We start from the raw sequence: 21858 nt of genomic DNA on the forward strand, positions 1-21858 counted from the left end.
TGCACACGCACTTTCAGAGCACAGTCTCTCACAGCACATCAATATGCAATACAAATGTACTCCACTTAGTAGCAAGGCAGTGAACTAGTGAGATGAGTGTTTGGTGCTTCTGGGGTCCAAGAGACTGAACCGAGCTGGTCTTGGCACATGGTGAAGAGGCTGCTGCATACTTAAGCTGCTGGAAAGGAACAGAAGTGAAAATCAAGGCAAAGGCAGCAATAAATGCTTCAGAAGTCATTTTCAAAGGATGTAGCTGAGAGACAGGCATTTACTACTCATCAGCTGGTTACCGATGTGTTATATCTTGTCAAAACTGCACTGGGTATTGGATGGGATGACAGACCACTCCCAATATGAAGTTTAACTATTCCTGCACAGTTAGCACTGCCGTTCAGGTCTGTTAGCTTTTGCACAGCACAAGAGAATGGGACAAGCCATTTTAAAGTCTTTTGTAGAGACTATACCCATCAAATCATCAACCATATAGCCACATCAAATCTAGCATTTACCACTATGCAGCAGAAGACATCTCGCCTTGCAAAAAGTCCTTCAGCAAATTTCATCTGGCTTCACCTGGCTTGGCACTAACTTTTACCTGGCAGGTGTAAGCTTTGGGGAATTAAGAGCAATTTAAAACAGCAGGGTTTTAAAATGGAAAAGCTAAGGCAGCCCTAACCATAGCAGCCACAAAAGCTCCAGTCTAATGACTTGGAGAGCCCTGTGTCTTACAACAAATACAGCAGTCATTCTGGCAAGTACCAACGCACACTGTAATTCATCTTCCATCACGCTAGCTGTCTTGCAGGGTGATTCCCAGGCATTCTCAGATGGGCGCTCTCTTTCAAAAAGGGAAACCATCTGCCATTCATCTTCTGGAATACGTTGCTGTGTTTTATCTAAAAATTCACAGCTTGACTACTGAACAAAGTTGTCCTCAATCAAAGGTTTCATTCAAACTCTGCTTTGAACATATAACTAATGTCCCTTGGTCTTGAACTCCTAAGCTTTACATTTTGCAGAAGTCATTACAGAACTTTTTCAAAACTACAGATTCAAATAGCATTAAATATATTGCACCTCTTCTCCTCAAATGCAGCCTGTGTGTAAATTTTCATGGAAAGCAAAAAAACAAAACCAAATAATAGATATTGAGAAAAACTGGTTTAGTAGGCTTAGAGCTCTGATCATTCTGCTGTCAAGTGTTCTGAACTGGAACAATCTCTGCTAAAGCTTTGTGGCATAAACAGGGAGTAGAAAAGTTCTACAGTGCAAGTGGAAAACTTGAGACTCATAAGAGTCCTTGTTTTAAAGAAAATTGCTTTGTAGCTTTTAATTTGCCTTTAACCTCAGATCAATATTGGCTTTTTAGCTCACCTTGAGAAATCTGAAGCTTTAGTGGAATGTTTCCAGTTAAGTTAATGGAAAGTCTGATTGGATTAACTCTGGCTCAAACAAAAATATGGTGCAAGACATTCTTTTTTTTTTTCTTTTGAGTATCCAAATGACTCAATCCCTAAACAAATCTGTGAGATAATTTTCCAAGAGCCACATCTTGTATGAGGCCAAATAAGGCAGATTCCAATGAAGAAGGAGTTTGAGAAAATTACAAGTAATTACAAGACAAAATTGTTAGGACTTGCACATCTAAGAAAGTTATACCACTATAAGCTAAAGCAGTGATCCCCAAACATCATGGACCATGAACTGCTGCTCATCCTTAGAATTTATCCTGGACCATCATGAACCCATACTGTCTGACTTGTAGCTGGATACCCAGAAGTGTATATGCACACCAGCTGTGGACCATTTTCCACAGCCTCATCAATGGTTCACAGACCAGTGCTAGCCAACCACTGAGTTAAGATGTGACTCTCTATATACTGGTAAAACCTACCTCTCCTCCCCCCTTTCTCCCCTCTCCCTGTCATGTGCTTATTCCAAGAGGATTGGGCCTTTGTCCTGTTTAGCAAATGCTGATTCAGGAAAGGTTTAAGATCAATCAAAGCCACTCTCAACTGGACCAATATGCTGGCTAGACCAACTGATTTAGATAAACCATTGGGCCATGGTTGCACAAGTCCTTTTTTTATTCTCCACACAATTACTAGTGTTACAAAGTCATTCCGCAAAATCAGGGCAACTCTCTCATTCTCCAGTATCTTCCCATGGATGTTTCACTACCAGCAGAAATGCAGCAAAGCTTGTTAAACTTTTTCCCTCTCAGCATCACATCTTCCCTGCTATTCCCCTTCTTGGTTGCTGCAGTCCATGCCACAGCCCCTAGACTGGGTGCCATCTTCATTTGAGGTTTTTCTTTATATCCTCACAGTCAAACTGTCCTTAAATCTGGTAGATTCCTTTTCTGAAATCTGGTTTTCCCTATTAATCTAGTCAGCTAAAACTATTGCACAAACTTTTCCTGACATCTCCATTTTAATGGGATCTTTTTGCTCTGATGGGTAAATTTAGACTTTTCCCAATCATATCTGTAACCCCAAAACTCTTTTTGCAAACCTTTGCAAACTCTGGATAGGGCAGGAATCAGACTAACAGTCTTTAGTATGTCACACATATGTAGATGGGATCTCTTTCAAAGCTCTTCCCAATCTATCACTCCTTTAGCAGCAAAAAGAGTGATGTGACCCTCCTCTGAACAGCCCAACGCACCGGCTTCCAGCTCCTGGTTGTTTACAAATCAGCATCTTTGAGCTTTCTTCCATGTTACCCTCCCAAGCCTCAGTACAGCACATCATAACCATTCACGGAGACACCCCATGGGTCTCCCTAAAGCTCTCCCTTTGAACAATGCCTATAGAAATAACAGAAGTTTGATGGCTGGTGTGTAAAGACCCCCACCACTGTCATCCGTCTGCCATTTTGCTAATTCCTCGCTCCCACCCTGTCCATGGTCTCGTATGTAATTTCCATGCTCTGTAAACAGGCTACACTCTTAGGTCTGTTATGGACAGTGTATTTATACAAAAACAACAGCAAAATACAAGTCACGTCCTAACCCCTCTCCAGCTCCTCTTAGTAGGTTTCACTAGAGACTAGACAACTTAAGCCCTAAAACAAACAGGAATACTGGAAAAGTACTAATAGAAGACACGTTAGGCAAGTTCAATTCTCCCACAGCTCCAGCTTGAAGCATTTAATGGTCTATATTTCCTGAGTCATTTCATCAAAGGGATTGTTAAGGTGCTCTAGAACTCCAGTACCTTCCAGATAAACCATGCATCTAAGATAAAGCTGGAGCCATCTCCACAAGCCATATTTACCTGGGCACTTGTACAACTTCCTTGCCTGAGCGATGTCTCCCTGACTCAGGCGAATACGCTGACCAATAGTTGGCCGGATCCCGTTATCATCACGACGGGGAAGGATGGTGTCGAGGAAAACCCCTCTAAAGGGAAGAACAGAGACAAAGAGCAGTGAAGCAGGGAAAGTGGCATGACGCACAGAGAGTCATCCTGGTAAAAGGTGGGCCTCCCACACCATCCCCTTGACCATGTATCCCATGCTAACATGTAAGGGTAAAGCAGTCTGTGATAGCTGTATGTCTTGAGGTACCCATCTCCCTATAGTAGATAGCTTCCAAATGTACAGGCAAATCTGCCAAGCCAGTAAATTTTGCTTTGGATCTATCAGGATTGCTGCCTCTGTTTCAGCATAGACACATTCCTTGCCATAAATCAGAAAAAGCAAAAATATATCCTTGCAGAAGGCTCATGGCACACCTGGCTCAGCAGGAGTGCAGACTGGACACTCAGGCAAAACGAGCAGAGGGAAGGGGAGTTTGTTCAGTAGCAGATGAGGCTGGGCTGGCAGTTTCCACAGACAAGAGAGAAAGATCCATCACTCTCCCTTTGTTCTGCATGAGTTTCCAGTCTGCCTCTGCCTCTTTCTTGTGCTACTTTTTCTTCCATGTGGTCCCTAATACTTGAGAGTTCTCTACTGCACTTCTGATCTCACTCCAGTAAAGGATTTAAGCTCAGGCCTCACTTCCAGCAAAATGCAAAGTCAGTGCATCCAAGTGCAAGAGTTTGCATGCAAAAGAGACCCAAAGGCAGCATTAAGACTGCAGAGCTAAGGAGTAAGGAATCAGAAAACAGAACTCCAGGTTGTCAAAAACTGTGCTCTTGTAGCCAGGCTGTCAAGTCCATAGGAATCATTTCACTCGATCCCAGAGTGTCTTACTGACATCATGCTGCAAATCCTAACCGTGAGTTTAAAACTTGGGCATCAGCTCTGTGAGGCAGACTCTTCTTTTTGAAGGAAACAATACAGCTGTGTGTAGAGTATGAAGGCAAAGTCAGGGCAGAAGCAATAATTTTAGTGCTGCCTAGTCCTAATACAAGAGTCTTCAAGTCTGGGTTAAACATTAAGAATACAAGTAATTGTGTTCATAGGGCTACTCAGGTGCATAAGAGCCTAGGAAAGGAGTTTGAGAGAGTTTTTGCTTTCATTAAATTTTAAACAAATACTGTAAGCAGAGTATTTGGATCAGAGCTGGCCAGAGATGCAGTCAGTGTTCTTGAACAGAAAATATCATTTGATTAGATATATTTTGTGGGAAAAATTCTCTTGTATATATTCAAATTAAAGGAAGAAATGGAGGGAGAGGAATAGCATCTGTTTAAGAACCTAGAATCAACTCCTGCAGAGAAGACGTTTTGGTCAATTTTGGTGGGAGGAAAATTCCTGATCAGCACTAAAACCAATTCTTACAGTTCTCAGTAAGTCCATCAAATCTTGATTGACAAATTCCGGCTGGCATTCTCCACGCCAGCAGGTTTGATCAAAAATAGATTCTCCATGTCCAGAAACAACATGAACAGAGTAACAGGTCATTTTGCTGGTAGTAAATTTTCAAGCCCCCCCAGGAATTCAAGGAATAACTTTGCATTTGGCAGGGAGATACTTCTGTGGTCAGTGAAATGCTTTTTGCTGATCTCCAGGCTCAGCAAACAGGGGCAAATGACAAAATTGAATAGAGAAACCACCATTTGCACAGGCTAACCTTTTATTCTTTTGACCAACCCGATCCTCACAACCATGTACTCCTAATCCCAAGCCTCCTGCACACAGTACACATTTAAGGTATTGCCCAAACAATGCAAATGACCCACAACACAGAATTACCTTGTGCTGCCTTATTATCTGCCAAGTATACTTTCTTTTACAAGTATGTGCCCAAGGTTGGGGCAGTGAGAGTTCTGGTCTCACTTTTTCCACTAACTGAATTGCGTATTCCCTTCACAAACTTTGCTAAACAAGGCTTCATATTGCGCTAAGTATAGTTTCTCTCATTTTACAAGTGAAGGAACTGAGAAGGGAGGAGAGTCTTTTTGGCTGAAATCACAGGTCCCACAAGAACCATGCTGCCCTCCCAATCACCAGTCTCTAAGCACCACTCATGATGTGTTATGCATGCCTGGTGAGCGTCTGTACTCCAGCTCACAAATTAATAAAAACCGAGCAGACATCATTAAACAGAGAAGCTCAGGCACTCTAATGCCAGACCTGTTCATGAACAAGAGATCTAACCTCTCCTCCCAGAGGTAGGAAGAGAACCCAAGAATCCTTGATGCTCCATTTTCCTGCTGTCCACGGATGGGCAGGGCATGCATTACCCGCCCAATGCAATCGTAAGCCAAGCACAACAACCCACTGTTGCCACCAGCTAACAATGACTGAGTTTGAGCAGAGATCCTCTCAGGAGTCATTAGCATCTGCATAGTGCTCTGAATGTGTGAAGTGTTATGTAAACATTATGAAATTATTAACTGATCTTGAGAAATGCTGATCTTTCACAGTCCCATCTGAGGGCAATGGAGGCAGGTGCTTTAGACACTGCTCAGGGAAGCAGATATTTAAGGCAGGCTGAGCACTCAACTTCAGGCAGTTGCCTTTTATCCCAACTCTGCATTTGGATCCTCATCTGTAGAAGAGGAACGACATAACCCTACTTCACAGGATAATCATCCTGTGGAGGATATAAGTGCATGTGAATGTAATCTTGCGTAGGATTAGGATATTCTGTTGTGAACAGAGCAAGAAGATGCCCCTTGCCCCGAAGACAGTGCTTTCTGCATCCTGAATCAAACAAGGGCCTTGTGGAAAAGCAGAGTCATGTGTTGTAACTCTAGGACACGCTGTCATGCCTAATAATGAGGCAGTTACTGAATTAAGGTAACCCACTATTTACTTAGGGCTCTGCATTCATTTAAACCTTCTTATCGCCAAACTGCCATCTGTGGTCTTGACAGTGGTAAAAGGATTTGTTTTATGAGACAGCAATATTCGGCTTAATTTGTTGCCATGTCTGTAAAGCAATGCGCTAGAAAATATAAGCCTTTAGCCATACTATGAAAAAAGGTAATGTTCTGGTATAGATAAGAACACAAGTTCTCATGGTAAAAGCTCATTACTACCACCATTACAGTCTCCTATACCATACTCCTACTCCCATTGGCTACAGATGCTAGTGAGAAATATGTTTCTCTCTGAGTTGAAAATGAGCAGCAACTCTGACACAATTTTCAAAAGAACCAGTGGAAGCAATTTCCATTGCTAGGACACAATATGTCTCTGAAAAACTGTCCCCTTCTGTCCTGGGCACAAAGTTTGGAATAAAAGGGCCTACGGTGGGCAGCAGTATTTGACCATGGCAAACACCATATGATTCGCTATCATCAGTATTCACCAGAAGTAACAAGGAACAAGATTGTGCTGAGTGCTACATAGGAGCTGCTTGAAGACAACAAGTCACAAACACAGCTCTAGAGCCTCTTGTGCCAGATAATTCAAAATTCCTCCATCTTTTCCATATTCACGACCTGGCAGCCAGAGGGCAAGGAAGCAAAGTTATTAGTATGAACAAGGCAAGTAGTAAAGAAGGCTATACACCCATTTGCTCTTTTTTGTGTAATACCCTATGGTGTTCATGGGAGGTTAGTGTGCCACCAACCCAAGGGGTTAAACCTTTCACTCATCTGGTAGAGAAACAGAGGTGCACAGAGCAAGGGGGAGATATCCACTGACAATATCCTCTCAACAGCTAGATCCATCTGGACAGTGGTCAGCCAAGGCTGGGACACAGACTGTTGGAGCTATGAGTTCACCCTGATCTCAGAAGAAAACAGTCATATGATTACAAAGCTCAAACAATAAATAAACTATTTAAAAACTACACCTGTGCACCATTTTGGAAGGGAATAAACCCAATGCCAGACAAGTAGAACAGACACAGAGACTCTGTGCATACTTCACAGATACCCACACAAACGGTGTGGTGCATGAAAACCTACTAGCTAGAACAAGCTCAAAAATACAGGGAGGTATCTGAAATAAAGATATGAAAAATAGCAGAGAATCCACAACAGGAATCACTCTGGCCACAACTAAGACAAAGACACATCCAGTGAGAAGTGGGACAATTCTCGTGTCAGAACAGCAGCAGAAGACACCTTTGGGCAGGATGAGATCAGGGAATCCAAATCAGAATGGAGGAGAGAGAAAGAAGCTCAGGATGCACTTATTTATCCTGGAAGAGGTTCAGTGCACCAGCACCAGCACATATTTTTGAAAACAATGCATTCCTGACACTCCACTGGGTCTGGTCCAACACTACAACATAAGCAGGGGCCAGATAATCCACTGAAACAGACCATGGTCTCCAGATGGGGATGGTGCTTTACCACTCCATGCCTGGGGTGCCAACCTGCAGGGAAGAGGTGAGATCCACTTTGCCACCACTGCCCCATCAATACCAGTCTTGGCAGAGAATCAGCTGGCCAGGCTTAGTGCTGAATAGCAAGCAGCTCCCAAAGCCCAGTTACCCGACGAATCTCATTTCATGGCTGGATTCTCTGATGTTATGCAAGCTACACACCGTATCTCCACTGGTGGGGCGCTCATACCATCCTTTTTCTATGTGGACTTCCTGGTATCTGCTAATGTATTAACTCACTTGCTGCAGCCCTTCTGTTAGCAGGGTCACTCAGGATCTCTCTCCCATACCTGGCCACCAATATTCACGAAACTCGCAAGAACTCATTACCTTCAAGGGCTCTATGCATCTGTCAGTTTGGGTTGCAATTGGCCAGCAGGTACAAAGCTCCGTAAGTTGGGAAAGATGTGTGCATACATTCGCAGATTCACATTCATGCAGACCAGTCACCTAAGCCTCATTCCCTTAGGGAAACAGACCAAGACACATCTTCGTAAAGTAAGTCTGTTCCCAGTGCTGCTTATTTATGGTGAAAGCACAGTCAGCCCACAGAGGCATTTAGTGCTCAGTTCATTTACCGCACAAAGACTGCTGCTGGGGTGAGGGTGGGTCACAGACACAAAAGGCTTAAAGAAAACAGATTTTAAAATCCTATTAAGCACCAATTTAAATGTAGAAAAACTCTTGCCATTTTTATCCCTTTTTGGCCTAGCAGCGCTCTGAAGAACCCTGGTTTTCAAGAGAGACAGACTCAAAGGCATCTGCAATATAAACGGAGGTAATAACTTAATCCTGCTTTTGTGCACAGCAATTCCAACCATTAGAGTCCAGCAAATGCTGGAAGGACCTGACAGATGCCCCAAGGGAAGAAAAATTTTCTGCTTTGGGTATCTGATCCAAACACATCTCCGAAGGCTGCAGAGCAACCTTGCCTACTCCACCATCTCTCTGCCAGGGCAACCAGCACTCCAATAAGCCTGATAATTTTCCCCTTTTTGATGTGAACAGAAACAAAAGAGAAAAACAATAGGCTTTGCATATTTCCCCATACAACTGGGGAAGAGGAAAATAAAAATAACCCCCCAAAACATTTAATTTTAGCAACAGAAAAGTTCCCCAAAATGTGCATACCTAAAGTATGTAGTGATGAAAGCTCTTAGGAGGCAGCAGTAGTGGGATTTATAGAAGAGCTTTCAAATAATGCAGCAAGACAGAGCTGGTCATCCAGTAACTCTCATCCCAAATCCGGGACATAAATAACTATGTCCATTTCACCTCTCTAAATGTGCCTGTCCGGTAGAACTCTCTGCTCAGAAAATGGGCTCCAGCTGGAGGGCTAAGATAGGAGTCAAGGGCATATGGCCCACACAAAGATCAGCCAGTTAACTAGGACAGCAACAGACTTTTCCATGAACAAAACTTCTCCATGAAGAACCCAGTCACAGAGAATCACAAGGCTGAAGAGTCTGTGATTCAGAGCAAATGCACAGATGGTTAAAAAAACAAACAAACAAACAAACCCCCCAAAAGCAACAAGCAAGAATTCTTAAGATCATGATCTAGAGTTTCAAGTCTTCTTGGCAGAGTTGCTGGGGACTCTGAAGGCAATATTCTGATTCCAAAGAATGAGCTGGACACGCAAAGCTTATTTTAGTATTACTCCCCTTGCAGGTAGGCAGATACACATACACATACATGCTGGCTGGGAAGGAGCACAGCGTGCTAACATGGCTTTGGAAGGTCTCTGAGGTATATTCACCCAGTACTCAGTGGAGGAAAAAACAGGAGTCCACCACACTTCTCTTCACTCATCTTGATTCTGCAAATATTTCCCAGGCTCTGCAAAGCATTAGAGTTCAGTGCAACTGCCACATACCTCTGCAAAGACCATGGGTCTCCTTTTAGGTTCCACATACCATATGGAGCCAACCACAACTGCTGAACGTAGCTCTAAAGAGATGTGACCTGGAATTCTTACCTTGAAAATGTGTTCCTAGCATAGTGCATGATGCTGTCAAAGTCATAGGTCTCTCCCAGAGAGTTCACTTCCCCAGCTTCCATCTTTAAAAAGTTGTATTCCTGACCTGTGATGCAAGACACAATTAAAGGGAAAAAACAAATCTCTTTCTCTCTCTCTGTCTCTCAAAAAAAAAAAAAAAAAAAAAAAAAAAAAAAGCTACGAAAGGGACATGTTCCTACCTTCCAACAATTCCAGTTGCACATCCAAATCCCTGTTCACCCAACTATTTCAGCACTTTCTTTAGGCAAGAACTAGCAATACTTTTTCATATTAGATCACAGACCGCAAGGAAGATTTCCACCTACCCAAAAGCAGGTGGAGTAAGCTCAAGGGTTATTTTACCTTGCTGTATGTTCTCTCTGATGATTGTGACATGCTGGTCCCTGTCAGGCCGTGTGTGCTCATGCCAGAAACCAACCACATGACCCAGCTCATGAGCCACAATACCGAACTTGTCACAGTTCTTTCCAATGGATATGGCCTGAGGACCCCCTCCTCGGCGACCCACATATGAGCAGCATCTGAAAAAAAAAACCCATGCAGCACATCAGAAAATTGGATAAGTCTGAGGCACAGGGATAGGGGACTGCAACTGGAAGGGTCTGGGACAGGTCAGAAAGGAAAGTGCATAGCTTATGTCCTCTTAAAAAAAAAATATATATATATATATATGTGGATATATACCACACACATACAAGTGTTTGTATATATGTGTGTGTGTGTGTGTGTGTGTGTGTGTGTGTGTGTACGCATGTGTATGTATGTATAAAAATATATGTAAGTTTGTGTATATAAAAAATGCATATATATACTTAAGTGTTATCCCCGCAAAAGAGCCCAGAAAGGCTTGGCATCCTCTTGTGAGCTCATACTAAATTCTCCCGGCAATCCTTACAGGAAGCAACCAGAGGTGTCTCAGTGACAGATCCCCCACGTGACTATTGGCTTATTCTGGCCAGAGGTAGATTTACAGTGCCATTTATCAATGACAGGAATGTCTGCAACACAGCTAGCTGCAGTGTGTGTGTGTGTCACTCACCCACATGTTCTGTATGTAAATACAATGAAACTCTCTTCATCAGTTCTCTCCACAAACGTCACACAGGTGTGCTTCTCCCAGTGCCTCATAGCTTGCTTAAAGATAGCTCTTTGGGTTCCTGGAAAAAAAAAACGAAGAAGAGCAAACAGGGAAGGCCTGGCTTTCAGGAAGATCTCTATTTGGCTTCATCTGGAGAGGGGGACAGTCAAGCCCTCCAACATTCGATCCTGCATCTGAAGACGATCTGGGGCCTGCTTCCTACTACAGCACTGATTTACTGCTTTACTTCCCGCTTAATGAATTAATTGCTCTACTTAAACAGGCAACTCCTGCATGTAAGAAATACCACCCTACCAGGCAGAGTTCATGCTGGTAGAGTTGCTGGGTGCCCTGATCTGTGCACCAGTCACTCAGTGTTGTGCCACATTTGCTCTCATGATACAACATAACATGACCACACAGTTTTCAAGGAGCAGGAATCTCGTATCAGTGCTACACATGTGCTCCTCCAAGCTAAGGCAAAACTGTTGCCAGTTTATCTTTGATTTTAGACGCAAAAACTGCACAGCAGCTAGAGAGAGCAGTCTCAGGGCAGTGCTAGAAGGTGCAGAGACTCACTGCTGCTCTGTGCTTGACAGCTCCAGACCTGGACAGAGAGACACCTGAAAAGCAGGGGATTATGCCTGGTTCACACCAACAAGAAGATAGGCCATGGGACTTCGCCTCTTCAGGGAGCCGGCTGTCGGCAGTGCTCACTCAGCAGTAAGAATAGCCCTAAAGACAGCTGGAAAGTGATGCCCCGGAGTGGTACATGGCTCCAGGAAGCCTCCCTCCAGCACTGCCTTTCCAACATACCCTGTGGCACACACAGGGCAGCAGAACAAGCTGCCACACTGAAGAGGGACTAGAGAGGGAGAAAAGGCCAGGAGTACTTCAATGAGACACAGGGAATACAGAGAGGAGCTCCAGGGTGGGATTAAGCTGGGGTAAAATACCAAGCCGAATGCAAGAGAAAAACTGCACCATAGCAAGAGCTGCTTCTCACATGGTCACCCCACATGGAGGGATGATGTTATGTAGTCTGGACTAGGCAGGGCTGTGGAGCACACATAAGATAGAGGAGATTCTCTCATGAGACCCTAAGGAATAGGGATGGCTGTTCTCCTACAAATGCCCAGGGCAGCTGTGGCTGGTAGCCTGCTCAATATGCTGCAAGGTTGCATGAGCCTCTCTGTTCATAAGAGGTGGATGGACCCTTCCACTGGGGCATCACAGATCTTGGCAGCACCGCAGGTGACAGGATGAGACAAGGTCTGAGTGAAAACACTAAAGAGGTCTTGAGGATTAATGGCATGGGAGGCAGGACCAGGGAGGAAAACCCATACTCTAGAGGAATGTTTCCCAAACTGCCTTTTGTTGCTGGGACAAAGCACATCACAGCCTAACGTAGACCACAGGGAATAAGGTTTGCTGGATCTAAGTGACAGATTGTGGCTGTCTGAGGGAGATAGGGAGCAGGAAGGAGCTAGCTCCAGCAAGCACAGAACATTTCTCATCCAAGATTCACCCATGACTCAACCCCATAGGGAACCACTCATCTACAGAGAGGCCGTGTCAGAGCAAGTTGGCTGTCTGCTCTGTAAGACAGACTTTCAAGAGATTTGCTTCCCCCAGAGATGTTTTAGTTTGGGCAGTGCCCAGGAGATGCTATAAAGGATGTTTTGAAGAGCTCATCACCCACCAAGCGATCCAACTCCCTATTCATCCCCTTCACACACCCAGAGGAGACTCTGAAGTTTGGTGCCCAGAAAACAGCAGGTCAGGAAGCAGAGTGCACAGGGAAAGTTCCCTGAATAGTAACTCTGAAAGCAACCCAGAACACTTCTGCTCCTGCTCTCCTAGCAATGGAGAGGATCCCTTTCTGTAAAAGCAAGGCATGAGCGCAGCTTGCAGGCGCTGATCCATGAAGCAACCAAGAGAAGCAACCAAGAGCCACAAGATATTGCTTGAATTCCAAGAGAAGCACCATCTCTCCTCACATTTCAGGCTTGGACTTCCATAGTGCACAGCTCCTTGTGCAACCATATACCCATCCCACTTCAGGAGAGAGGCTCCCAAAGATCTAAGTCATGTGTGGGAAAACTCTGCTCCTGAGATCTCCCACACATTCTGAGATACTCCCCCGAGCAACAAACAGGGAGCAATGTCTTCACTACTGACCAGTGAAATTTCCTCCGATCACATAGGGGATGACCCCCCCTGGCCAGATCCTCTCAGCCCTGGATGTGGTTGCCCTGCGTACTCTGGGAGAGGAGTGTGTATCCATCCCAGACTCATCATTATACTCCTTCTTCTTCGGTCTCCTCACAAGCGTTGCATTCTGCCTGCCGTCTGCAAGACAGAGTGGCAACACTGTTTAAATCCTCTTTGGCTCCACGTGCATCCCTCGGGTAATAACCTGGAGCCTCGGAGAAAGCAAAACAGAACAAGGCAAGATGTTAATCTGAACCAGAAACCACAGCCAAATCCACAAGTGGTTTGTTCAGGACTTGGAGACAGTTAATCTGTAGCAACCTGGCCCTTCTTGTCTTTAAGTCTCCCTTTGCCCTGTGCCAAACCTTCTCTGCTAGCAAGGTGGAAAGTGACAGCCCCTCTGTCTTTATTCACCCACTGTCTCAAACAGCAACTTTATAGGCAGAGACACAGTATTTAAACAAGGGGAATGGGAGGTAGGAGGTTGAACAACCCCAAACTTCACTGTGATGTGCATTTTCAACCCACCCAGCTCATCTAGATCTGGAGAGTTTTATCTTGCCAGGGCTAGCTTCACAAGGGGAAGAATAACTCATCTGAGCTAGCCTTGGAAGCAGAGGACAGGCCCCTTAGACTGAAACCTACACTCAAGGATGAGAAGTATTACATACAAGTGTTTGTTTTCACATGTCAGCTCTCAGGTGGTTTGGAAACATCTACATATCAGACAACTTCTGCTGGAGGAGGGAGGTTCAGGGTGGAAAGCTGAGACATCCCATACTTAGCACAAATCTCTATGCTGAATCTCTTCATTTTAATGAAAAGAAGCAAAAAATGTAAAAGGGAAAACAGAACATGTACCCCCTTTCTTGCTAAATAGGCAGTCATATTTTTCTGGAGACTGTCAGCTCTGACCCAGGCCACTCCTATCAAGGAAGGGCAGGCTCACATTGCCTCCTGCAGCCCACATAGACCTATCTCACCTGTCCACAGGCTAAAGGTCTATCAGCACAGGACCCCTAGCTGTGTGGTGCTCTATGCTGGCCTTGAAACCTACCTGAGGATTCAGTCAGGCTCCCAGGCAGGCCCTGCACCTTGCCCTGCATCTGTGCTGCTGCAGCTGCACTTAGACACTGGTTTTGCCTACAAGAGCAGCACTTTTAATGCGGTGCGGGTCTGACCCAGCTGAAAATATCCTCTATTCGGAGTTCCCTGTTCACCTCCTATTTGTTGAGCCATCGGTGGCCCCAATCTTCAAGGCAGTCTTGTTCCAGCTGTGTTTTTTTCTATGACTATATGTAAGGGCTGTGTGCGCTTACATTCTCGCATAAGCTGCCTGTATCACAGAGCCAAACCATTAGCTAGGCTTAGGCACAGGAGTAACAGAGCATATGACTCACTACACTGGCAGAGAGCAGAGCCTGAAGGGACACACATAAGGGAACTCCCTTCTCGCATGAAGAGGTAACACTGCTGGCAGTGGCTCCTCAGTGCTGGCAGACCTCTCTGAAACTCCAAGATGAAGGGTCTAAGCTCTATTTGCAGTGCTGTGATTCATATGGAAATCAGAGTAAGGCTGGCTACAGCTTTGCTTCCCAAGTCAGGGACATGGGCTGGACATTTAAAGCTCAGTTATGAAAAAATACACAAGCCCCACTGAGCCCTTCCTCTTGAGATCAGAGATGCTGCTGAGAGCCTCCTCTCCCATACATCCCTCCAGCGGAAGCACGGGCAAGCAAACCACTACTGTCAAGGCTGAGGGGACCAAAACAATGGAAAGGAAATTAAGGCAGCCTATTGAGGGATGGAAGGAATGAACTTTAAACCTTCCCTCCTACTTCATCAGCTCCAGCCCTTCCAGCTGGAGGCCTTGCTCTGAGCTGCAGGCCCAGCTGCAGGACAAAGCCTGGAATTTGCCTTTTGTTCCATTTTGTCCCAAGCAGCTCCCCAGCACAGCCAGGTGTGCCAGGCATTTCAGAAGGTGCCTCATCCCCAAACCAGCTGCCAGATCCTGCCATCAAATGCCCTAATGTTGGGGGGTTCCCACAATGAAATATGAACTACCCTCAATCTCTTTGTATACTTCCATCCCACCAAGGTACCACTGGAGCATTAGAATGGCCACAGCTGGAAGAAGGGGGAGGCTTTTGAGAAAGAAGCAGCCTTGTGGATATCTGCCTCCACACCCTATGCCTGGGGCTGCTAAAAAACTCTGTGAATTTATGGGCAGACAACTCCAGCCAGCAAAGCTGAATGAGGAGTCCTCTGACCTGCGCTCTTCTGCTCCAGCACCTGGTGCAGTAGGAGCTCTGCACAGGTGATCCCAGATCCACACTTCTGCACCACGAACACTTCCATTCCTCACCGCCTATACACCTTCTTGGGCAAGTTCTTGGCAATAGTCCCAGAACATCTCTTGGCCCCTCCATGCTAAGATTTTCTGCCTTGACAACTTACATTTGCAGCAGGCCCTTGGAGAGGCCTGACGCTTCCTTCCAAACAGCAGCGGAACTAATGGAAAGCAGGTAGCAGAAGCAACATAACCAGGGGATACAAAGAATCTGGATGGAATGTTTTAAAAAAGACTTCACTTATGCTCCCTCACACACTGACTAGTACTAGTGCTAAGCCTGGAACAACTGTGATCCTTTCTAGAACCCCCCTTCTTCAGCACTGAGGAGCATCAGCCTCGGAGGTTTCCACACACCAGCCATGAGTGGGATGCTCCTTACACCGCCCACAGCCCGGGCAGCATCCCGGATCTGGGATGTGCTGTGTAACAGTCCCTGCTACTCTCTGAAACTCACTCAGCAGTCTCCTAGACTCATCTGGCCAGCAGAGATAGCTCAGCTTTACCCCAGACAGCAGCACCAGCCCATCTCCAAGGGGAAGCAGGCAGAGAGAAGCACCAACACAGTTTTACAAACAGGAGCATCCTCAACCACTCCTGCCCACTGCTAGCAGGTCTGAAGTAGCGGAGCAGTTCAGAAGATATGGGCAGCTCCGATGAGGGAACACAGCACTGGGCTATGAACCAGGCAGTCACAAGTGCGAATGTCTCCCCGCCATGGACTGATGTGCTGTGTGGTCTCTCTGCCTCAGTACCTCCAACCATAAGGGGGAAACAACAGCCTCTCCTGTACACAGGGGCTGCAAACACCTTGACCAGAGCAGGGAAAGCCTGTGAAAATGCCCATACAATTGTAGGCCTGGATGGATCCTATAAGCAATACCTTACCTATATGTGTTGGAGGAATCAACTGCTGAACTCAGCATGGGTGATAGCCCTGCTTCAGGGGAACAGGACCTTAAGCTGGCTCAGCTGAAACATCTCCAGCAGGAAGGAGCCAGCTAGCATTATACTCTCTGCTTTAGGGCAAAATGGTGTTGCTGTCCCAGTGACACCCGCAGGTAAACTATACAAGGCAAACATATCCTTGCAGAGCGTCCACCAAGGGCAACAGATGCAGATGCCAGGGCAGGGCTGATCTCCTGGGCAGGAAGACACGCACACACACGCACACACACACGGGTACACAGGACAAAACATTCTTTTAGAAGGGATAAAAGAGTAAATAAAAAATACCCAAAGGTCTGGGTGGGGTACCACATTACCCTTTTTAACTGCTTTGCTACTACGCTCCACAGAAGTGGTGTTCTCGCTTGGCACAAGAGACTGCTCTCCCAGACCTCCTAAAAAGGAAGAAGAGCAGAAACTCCCGGTGAGTAGGCTGCCAGAGCTCTGTTACAGGAAAGACAGCAGCTGTCAATGATACTGTTTGTGGGACTGCTGGCCACAGAAACTGCCTGCTCCCTTTGCACAGAGGGCAGGAACTGAGAGCCTGATAAAACCGGGCTCCTCCTGGATCTGTTCCTAGCATATGGTGGCACCTTGCAACTTGCATTACTGCACTGGACTTTAGTTTTCCCATATATTACATGAGCAGAAAGTCTCTTCAAGGGAAGGCTAGTTCCACCGATATTTACTGAGGATAGGAGTTATACAAGGAGGGTGGTAGCAATTATAAGTATCACTATTAAATCTCAAGTTAAAAAAGTCATTCTGTCATCTAAATTCAGACCAAGATGCTCTATCAAGTCATATACACCTGGCCTGAATTCAGCTTCATCTGAAAATAAAAGTCTTTCTCTGTGCTGCTAATACCTGCTGGCTATCAGAGCAGGAAGAACTGTACAGTGTTAGCTCCTGGGTATTTCTTGTGCTTCGTCCAGTGCCAGCTGCCCCTCCCTCTTGGTACAGCACTGCCAGGCACAGAAAGGTCCCAACCTTTGCCTGGGAGGTGGCTCCCTCCAGCTCAGGCACCAAAACAAAACTGACTGGTCCCACTCAGGGCTTCTCCCTGCCTGGCTTTCCTATTTCCACCAGGGAAAACGTGACTCATGATGTTGCAGTGATGGGCAGGACATCAACCCAAGAGGGGAGGGTGATTTGGCTGCTTGATATCACAGTTATTTAGCATTGAAACTACAGCAGTACCATGGTATCTTGGTACCAGTCCAGGGCCTAAGCCCTTGCTTTCCTCCAGACAGCACTGCTGCTTCCTCCTCCCACCAGCGTGCTATAGCAGAGCTTTCCTGGCAGCGGGGTGCAGGGGCTGCAGAAAGCAACTCCACCAGGTTAGGATGTCCTGCACATGCAGGGGGCTGAGGAGGCCCAGAACACCCAACATCCTCTACTGTAAGATGAAAACTCTCAAGGAGCAATCCCAGCTCCCCAGAAAGGTCACATCACTGGGGAGTGGAGAGAGATCCCTGTTGGTAGCCCCTACAAAGCCTCACTGATCTCTTGCCCAAAAGATTTTAAGGTACCACAATACTTGATTTTAGCTTCATTGAGGTATGACATAGAAATAGGATCTTTCCTCAATATTGGGCCTATACTGCCACAAAAAAAGATTTAAAATGTCACCCAGACCAGAGAGTGATATAAAACAAAGACTAACTAGTTGTAGGGGGCTTCACACTTCTACTTCAGACAACTCCAGAATAGTTTGGCTCACTATAAAGGGAAATATCAGCCTTGCAAACTTACCTGTACTGCAGGAGCCAAAATGGTATCTCCCTCTCTTACATAATGAGAGATTAAAATCTGATTCTATAAGTACAGTTATGTCCACCCTGATGCCTACAACCCTAGAGTTCACAGACAATCCTCCCACGAGCAGTAGGTGAAAGAGAATTATAACCAAGTAACACAGGAGGAGGAATGAGATCCATTTCACGCTCACAGATAACTCATGGATAAGCATTTTAATCAAAGAAGTTTTCAGAGCATTGGAAAGCCCCTGAATTGTGCATCTTCTTTCTTGATTTTGAAACTAACTTCTTCAGTTCACAACATATTTTCTAATCTCTCTCCCCCCACCACCATCTTCAACTTTAGTTTCCCCTAAAAAGCCTACTTTTAAGATAACTCTCCCAACACTAGCTGGTAAAGTCAAAAAAAATTCAGAAAGGCTAAAAATTTCAAAATGGGCAAAGAAGCAGAGGCGTTTTCTCAATGTTGGTTTTCTATGGTATTTTTCAGCTTCTTAAAAATGTGTAAAGGAAAAAAAAAATTCAGAGTACCTAATGATTTTGCATCCAACTATAAAATCTACACAGAGATCTGATTTTCCCATCAAGTGTGTATGTGTGGCGGGGGAGGGAATCTCCAATGTAAGGTACACCATTTTGTGTACTCCAAAGGCATTCAGGCTTGTTTAGATGTCTCCAGCCTGTGTGCAAAAGAATAGATTTGAATTTCCAAAATCATCATGTAGATATTCTGGTAGGTGCAAATCTTTACAGTTTAAACCAGAATGTTGCAAGGAAGGGGTTTGGGAGGTTTCACACTGACTCAGTGTACCTGCATCAGCCTCCTGTTACACTACTTATCTGAGATATGTCAAATCCAATCTTCCAGGATGCATTTAAAGTTCCTGGGATAGCTTTCAGGTTCTGGTCATCTATCAAGCAGGCTGGCAAACAATCATATAGTCTCGTGATGTGAATACTATATAGTACCAGCAGCTGCTAAATGCTAGGAGAGCGGGAGCAGTAAGAGATCACCCAACAGCAAGAGAACCTTCAGGAGAGAGACAAGGGAAGAAAAATGTAGTGAAGAGGACAGACAAATGAGAAGGGGGAGAGGGAGGAACAAAGGTCCTCTATAGCTGTCTGTCTTCCGGGTTTCCCAGCCTTCCCATTCTGTAAGGTCCAACTTGGGAACATCACAGAAGCCACAGAGCATCTATATGGACACTAGAAACCTGTGCAGTGAGCCACTGAACAGTCAACAGTCTCAACACAGAAAACCAGCCCAGCACCTCTTTGGTAGAAAAGATCTCCACAGCGACTACAGCAGGAGGGAGAACTCAACAACGCTATGTGGGGTGAGGGAGAGCAAGACATGCAAGACAGCAAGATGTATAACAGATGAATAAAACATGCTTTGGGACTACACCCACAGCCTTAAGAAGGTGATTGTGACACCATCACCCCCCACCCGAAAGCCTGGTTTTGCAGGTCCCCTGTGAGCAGAAGGGAGGCTGAATGGGCTGATCTCTGAAGAGGTATTATAAAGAGCAAGTCTGCACAGTCTGGGTGGCAAGGTAAAGCAGGAAGAGCATGATCTACCACCTTATGCAGAGAGGGAGACACTGTTAGTCATACAGCAGTGCTGGATGCTGTGTGGACACTTCAGGAGAGATGCCCCACTTCTGAGAGTGCTGGACATCTTCCAGCACTTGAAACAGTCTTGCTCTGCCAGCTGGAAAACTCCCCCTTTCTCTCTGGGGCTGGCTTCTCCGTGCAAATTGTCCTCCAGTCTCCCCAAGGTGGCAAGGGGGGGAGGGAGGAGAAAAGGTACATTGCTGACACAGTGGAGGAGGGCAGAGAGGATGGTGTCAAATTTCTCCTCTCAAAGGAGAACTAATTAGAATACCAGGAAGGAGGTGATGGAAAACAGCAATAAAATGAACCAGCAGAGAATAAAATACCCAAACCCTCAGCTGACTATAGGTTAAAGCTTCCTGGTCCAAGAGACGCATTAAATCAGGGAATTGTCTCCCAAAGGAAGTGCCATAATTTAACAGAGCTTGACTGGACAAAAGCCACTAGATGTGTGAACAGGAACAAGCCTGATTCAACAAGATGGATTGCCCTGAACTCCATCACTCTTTTCCAGGCCCAATGTCCCATCTTAAAATTTCCCTTTGTTTTCTTTAATCCTCAGTCCTCGTCACTTCCTTAAGCCCAAGCTCAACAAAAGTTCCTCTTCTCTGTTAAATATTACAGCCCCAGGACTTTTCATCCTCCCAAAGTCTGCTGTTCTTCACAGAACATCCCATCCCACTTAAAGGAAATCCCAATCAGCCACTCACTACCAGAGCTATTAAGGCATGTGGTCTTCACCGTAGCAAAGAATAATTTTGTATTTCTAAATAAATGAAGCTTGCTTCCAGTCACAAACAGATTGCTTCTTAATTGAACTTGGGAGGTGAATTATATGGTGAATTAGGAAAAAAGAACAACTCTGCATTTAGTGAATTGTTCCTCTAAAAGCAGACTGTATGGGATTGAATTGCAAATGACGGCACCAACCCTACAGTCGGGCCCCTTCTCCCGCACCCAGGCTGGTGACCTCTGCCGTGTTGCTGTGTCATTTGCACAGACCGCTTTTCCAAGCTGTGAGCACATTCTTTCCCAGAGATCAGTGCAAGCCTTGGTTTCTTATGCAAAGGAGATGTTTGAATAAAGTAGTGTGACTAATGAAATCTACAACATCTTTGCATATTTTGTCTCATTGTAGCCCATGAAAAGGGGGAGCAATAAACAAAGGCCAGATACGGGTACGCAGAGATACCGGATATTTTCAAACTTTTTACTAATCTTGCTAGTACACACAGCGAACATCCACCCCCTTGTCTCCCACAAGGGTTTTCTCAAATCCTATATGAGAATTTTGGAAGATCCTGTTCTGATACACTTGAGCTTTTAGACTTTGCCTATCCTCATGAAACCTAGCCACATCCCAAACATTAAAGCTATTTGACAGACATCTAGTCCTCCCTCCCAATTCTTTCCAAGAGAAGGATAATGCACGATTATAGCAAGACAAAGACAGGTAACTGAAGTGCTTTTATCAGTAAATAAGAAGGCCAAGAAATGCACCTTCCATTTGGAACCAGCTGCACACAGACTGTAACAATTTTCAGGTACCCTGGTCTCTTCTACAAGTCCCCTGAGTTGTACCTCTCTGTTGGACTATCTTGTTACGTCAGATAGCAGAGTGGATTACAGCTGTTACTTCTCCAGAGCATGACATGCTCACTTATGTATTTAAGCCTATCATCATTAGAAACACTGAACAGGAGAGTGAGGATTTTCAGTTTGACACAATGCTCTGTGGGAAGCCAATGTAGCAATAAGGAGACAGCCTTGACATACTTACAGTTATCTGCAATGAAAAGAGCAAAGCAGGACTGACTTTTCTGTTTTTAATGTACATCCAACAGTTAACAAGCCCTTCAAAGTCGCTTTGACCCTCAGTACTTCCCACTTGCTGCTGTGCCAGACCAGCCATCACCTTTTCCCAGCCTGATTTTTTAAGATTTGTCTGTTCTCCCACAACCAGGGATGATGTAGGTGTGTTTGATGGCACCTCTGTGCAGGGAGCTCAATTAGATCTCCTAAGGTCTTTCCACTCCCACATTTTTATGATCCTATCCTGCTTGGGAATTTGTGGTATTTAACAGCTACAGCCACAGCAGGGCATTGCTGGACTCCTGCGCTAGATAACTTTGTTTCTGC

General features: G+C 45.3%; 1 protein-coding gene across 14 annotated transcripts in view; it reads right to left on the minus strand.

Annotated features, from left to right (window-relative positions):
• TLL2 (tolloid like 2) overlaps positions 1-21858 on the minus strand; it is a 104344-nt gene that overhangs the window by 29054 nt on the left and 53432 nt on the right. For 8 of the 14 annotated variants that reach the window (XM_064513913.1, XM_064513914.1, XM_064513916.1 and 5 more), the window contains 6 exons: positions 16660-16737; positions 13012-13182; positions 10792-10909; positions 10095-10273; positions 9711-9816; positions 3279-3403 (listed from right to left, as the gene is read on the minus strand). In XM_064513913.1, coding sequence (XP_064369983.1) covers positions 3279-3403; positions 9711-9816; positions 10095-10273; positions 10792-10909; positions 13012-13182; positions 16660-16737 — 777 coding nt within the window. Of the gene's footprint in view, positions 1-3278; positions 3404-9710; positions 9817-10094; positions 10274-10791; positions 10910-13011; positions 13257-16630; positions 16738-21858 lie in introns of those variants that run through there. The other 6 variants (XM_064513921.1, XM_064513918.1, XM_064513922.1 and 3 more) reach the window with 6 other exon arrangements.

The sequence above is a fragment of the Dromaius novaehollandiae genome, chromosome 6, assembly GCF_036370855.1.
Source record: "Dromaius novaehollandiae isolate bDroNov1 chromosome 6, bDroNov1.hap1, whole genome shotgun sequence".
Classification (NCBI taxonomy): domain Eukaryota; kingdom Metazoa; phylum Chordata; class Aves; order Casuariiformes; family Dromaiidae; genus Dromaius; species Dromaius novaehollandiae.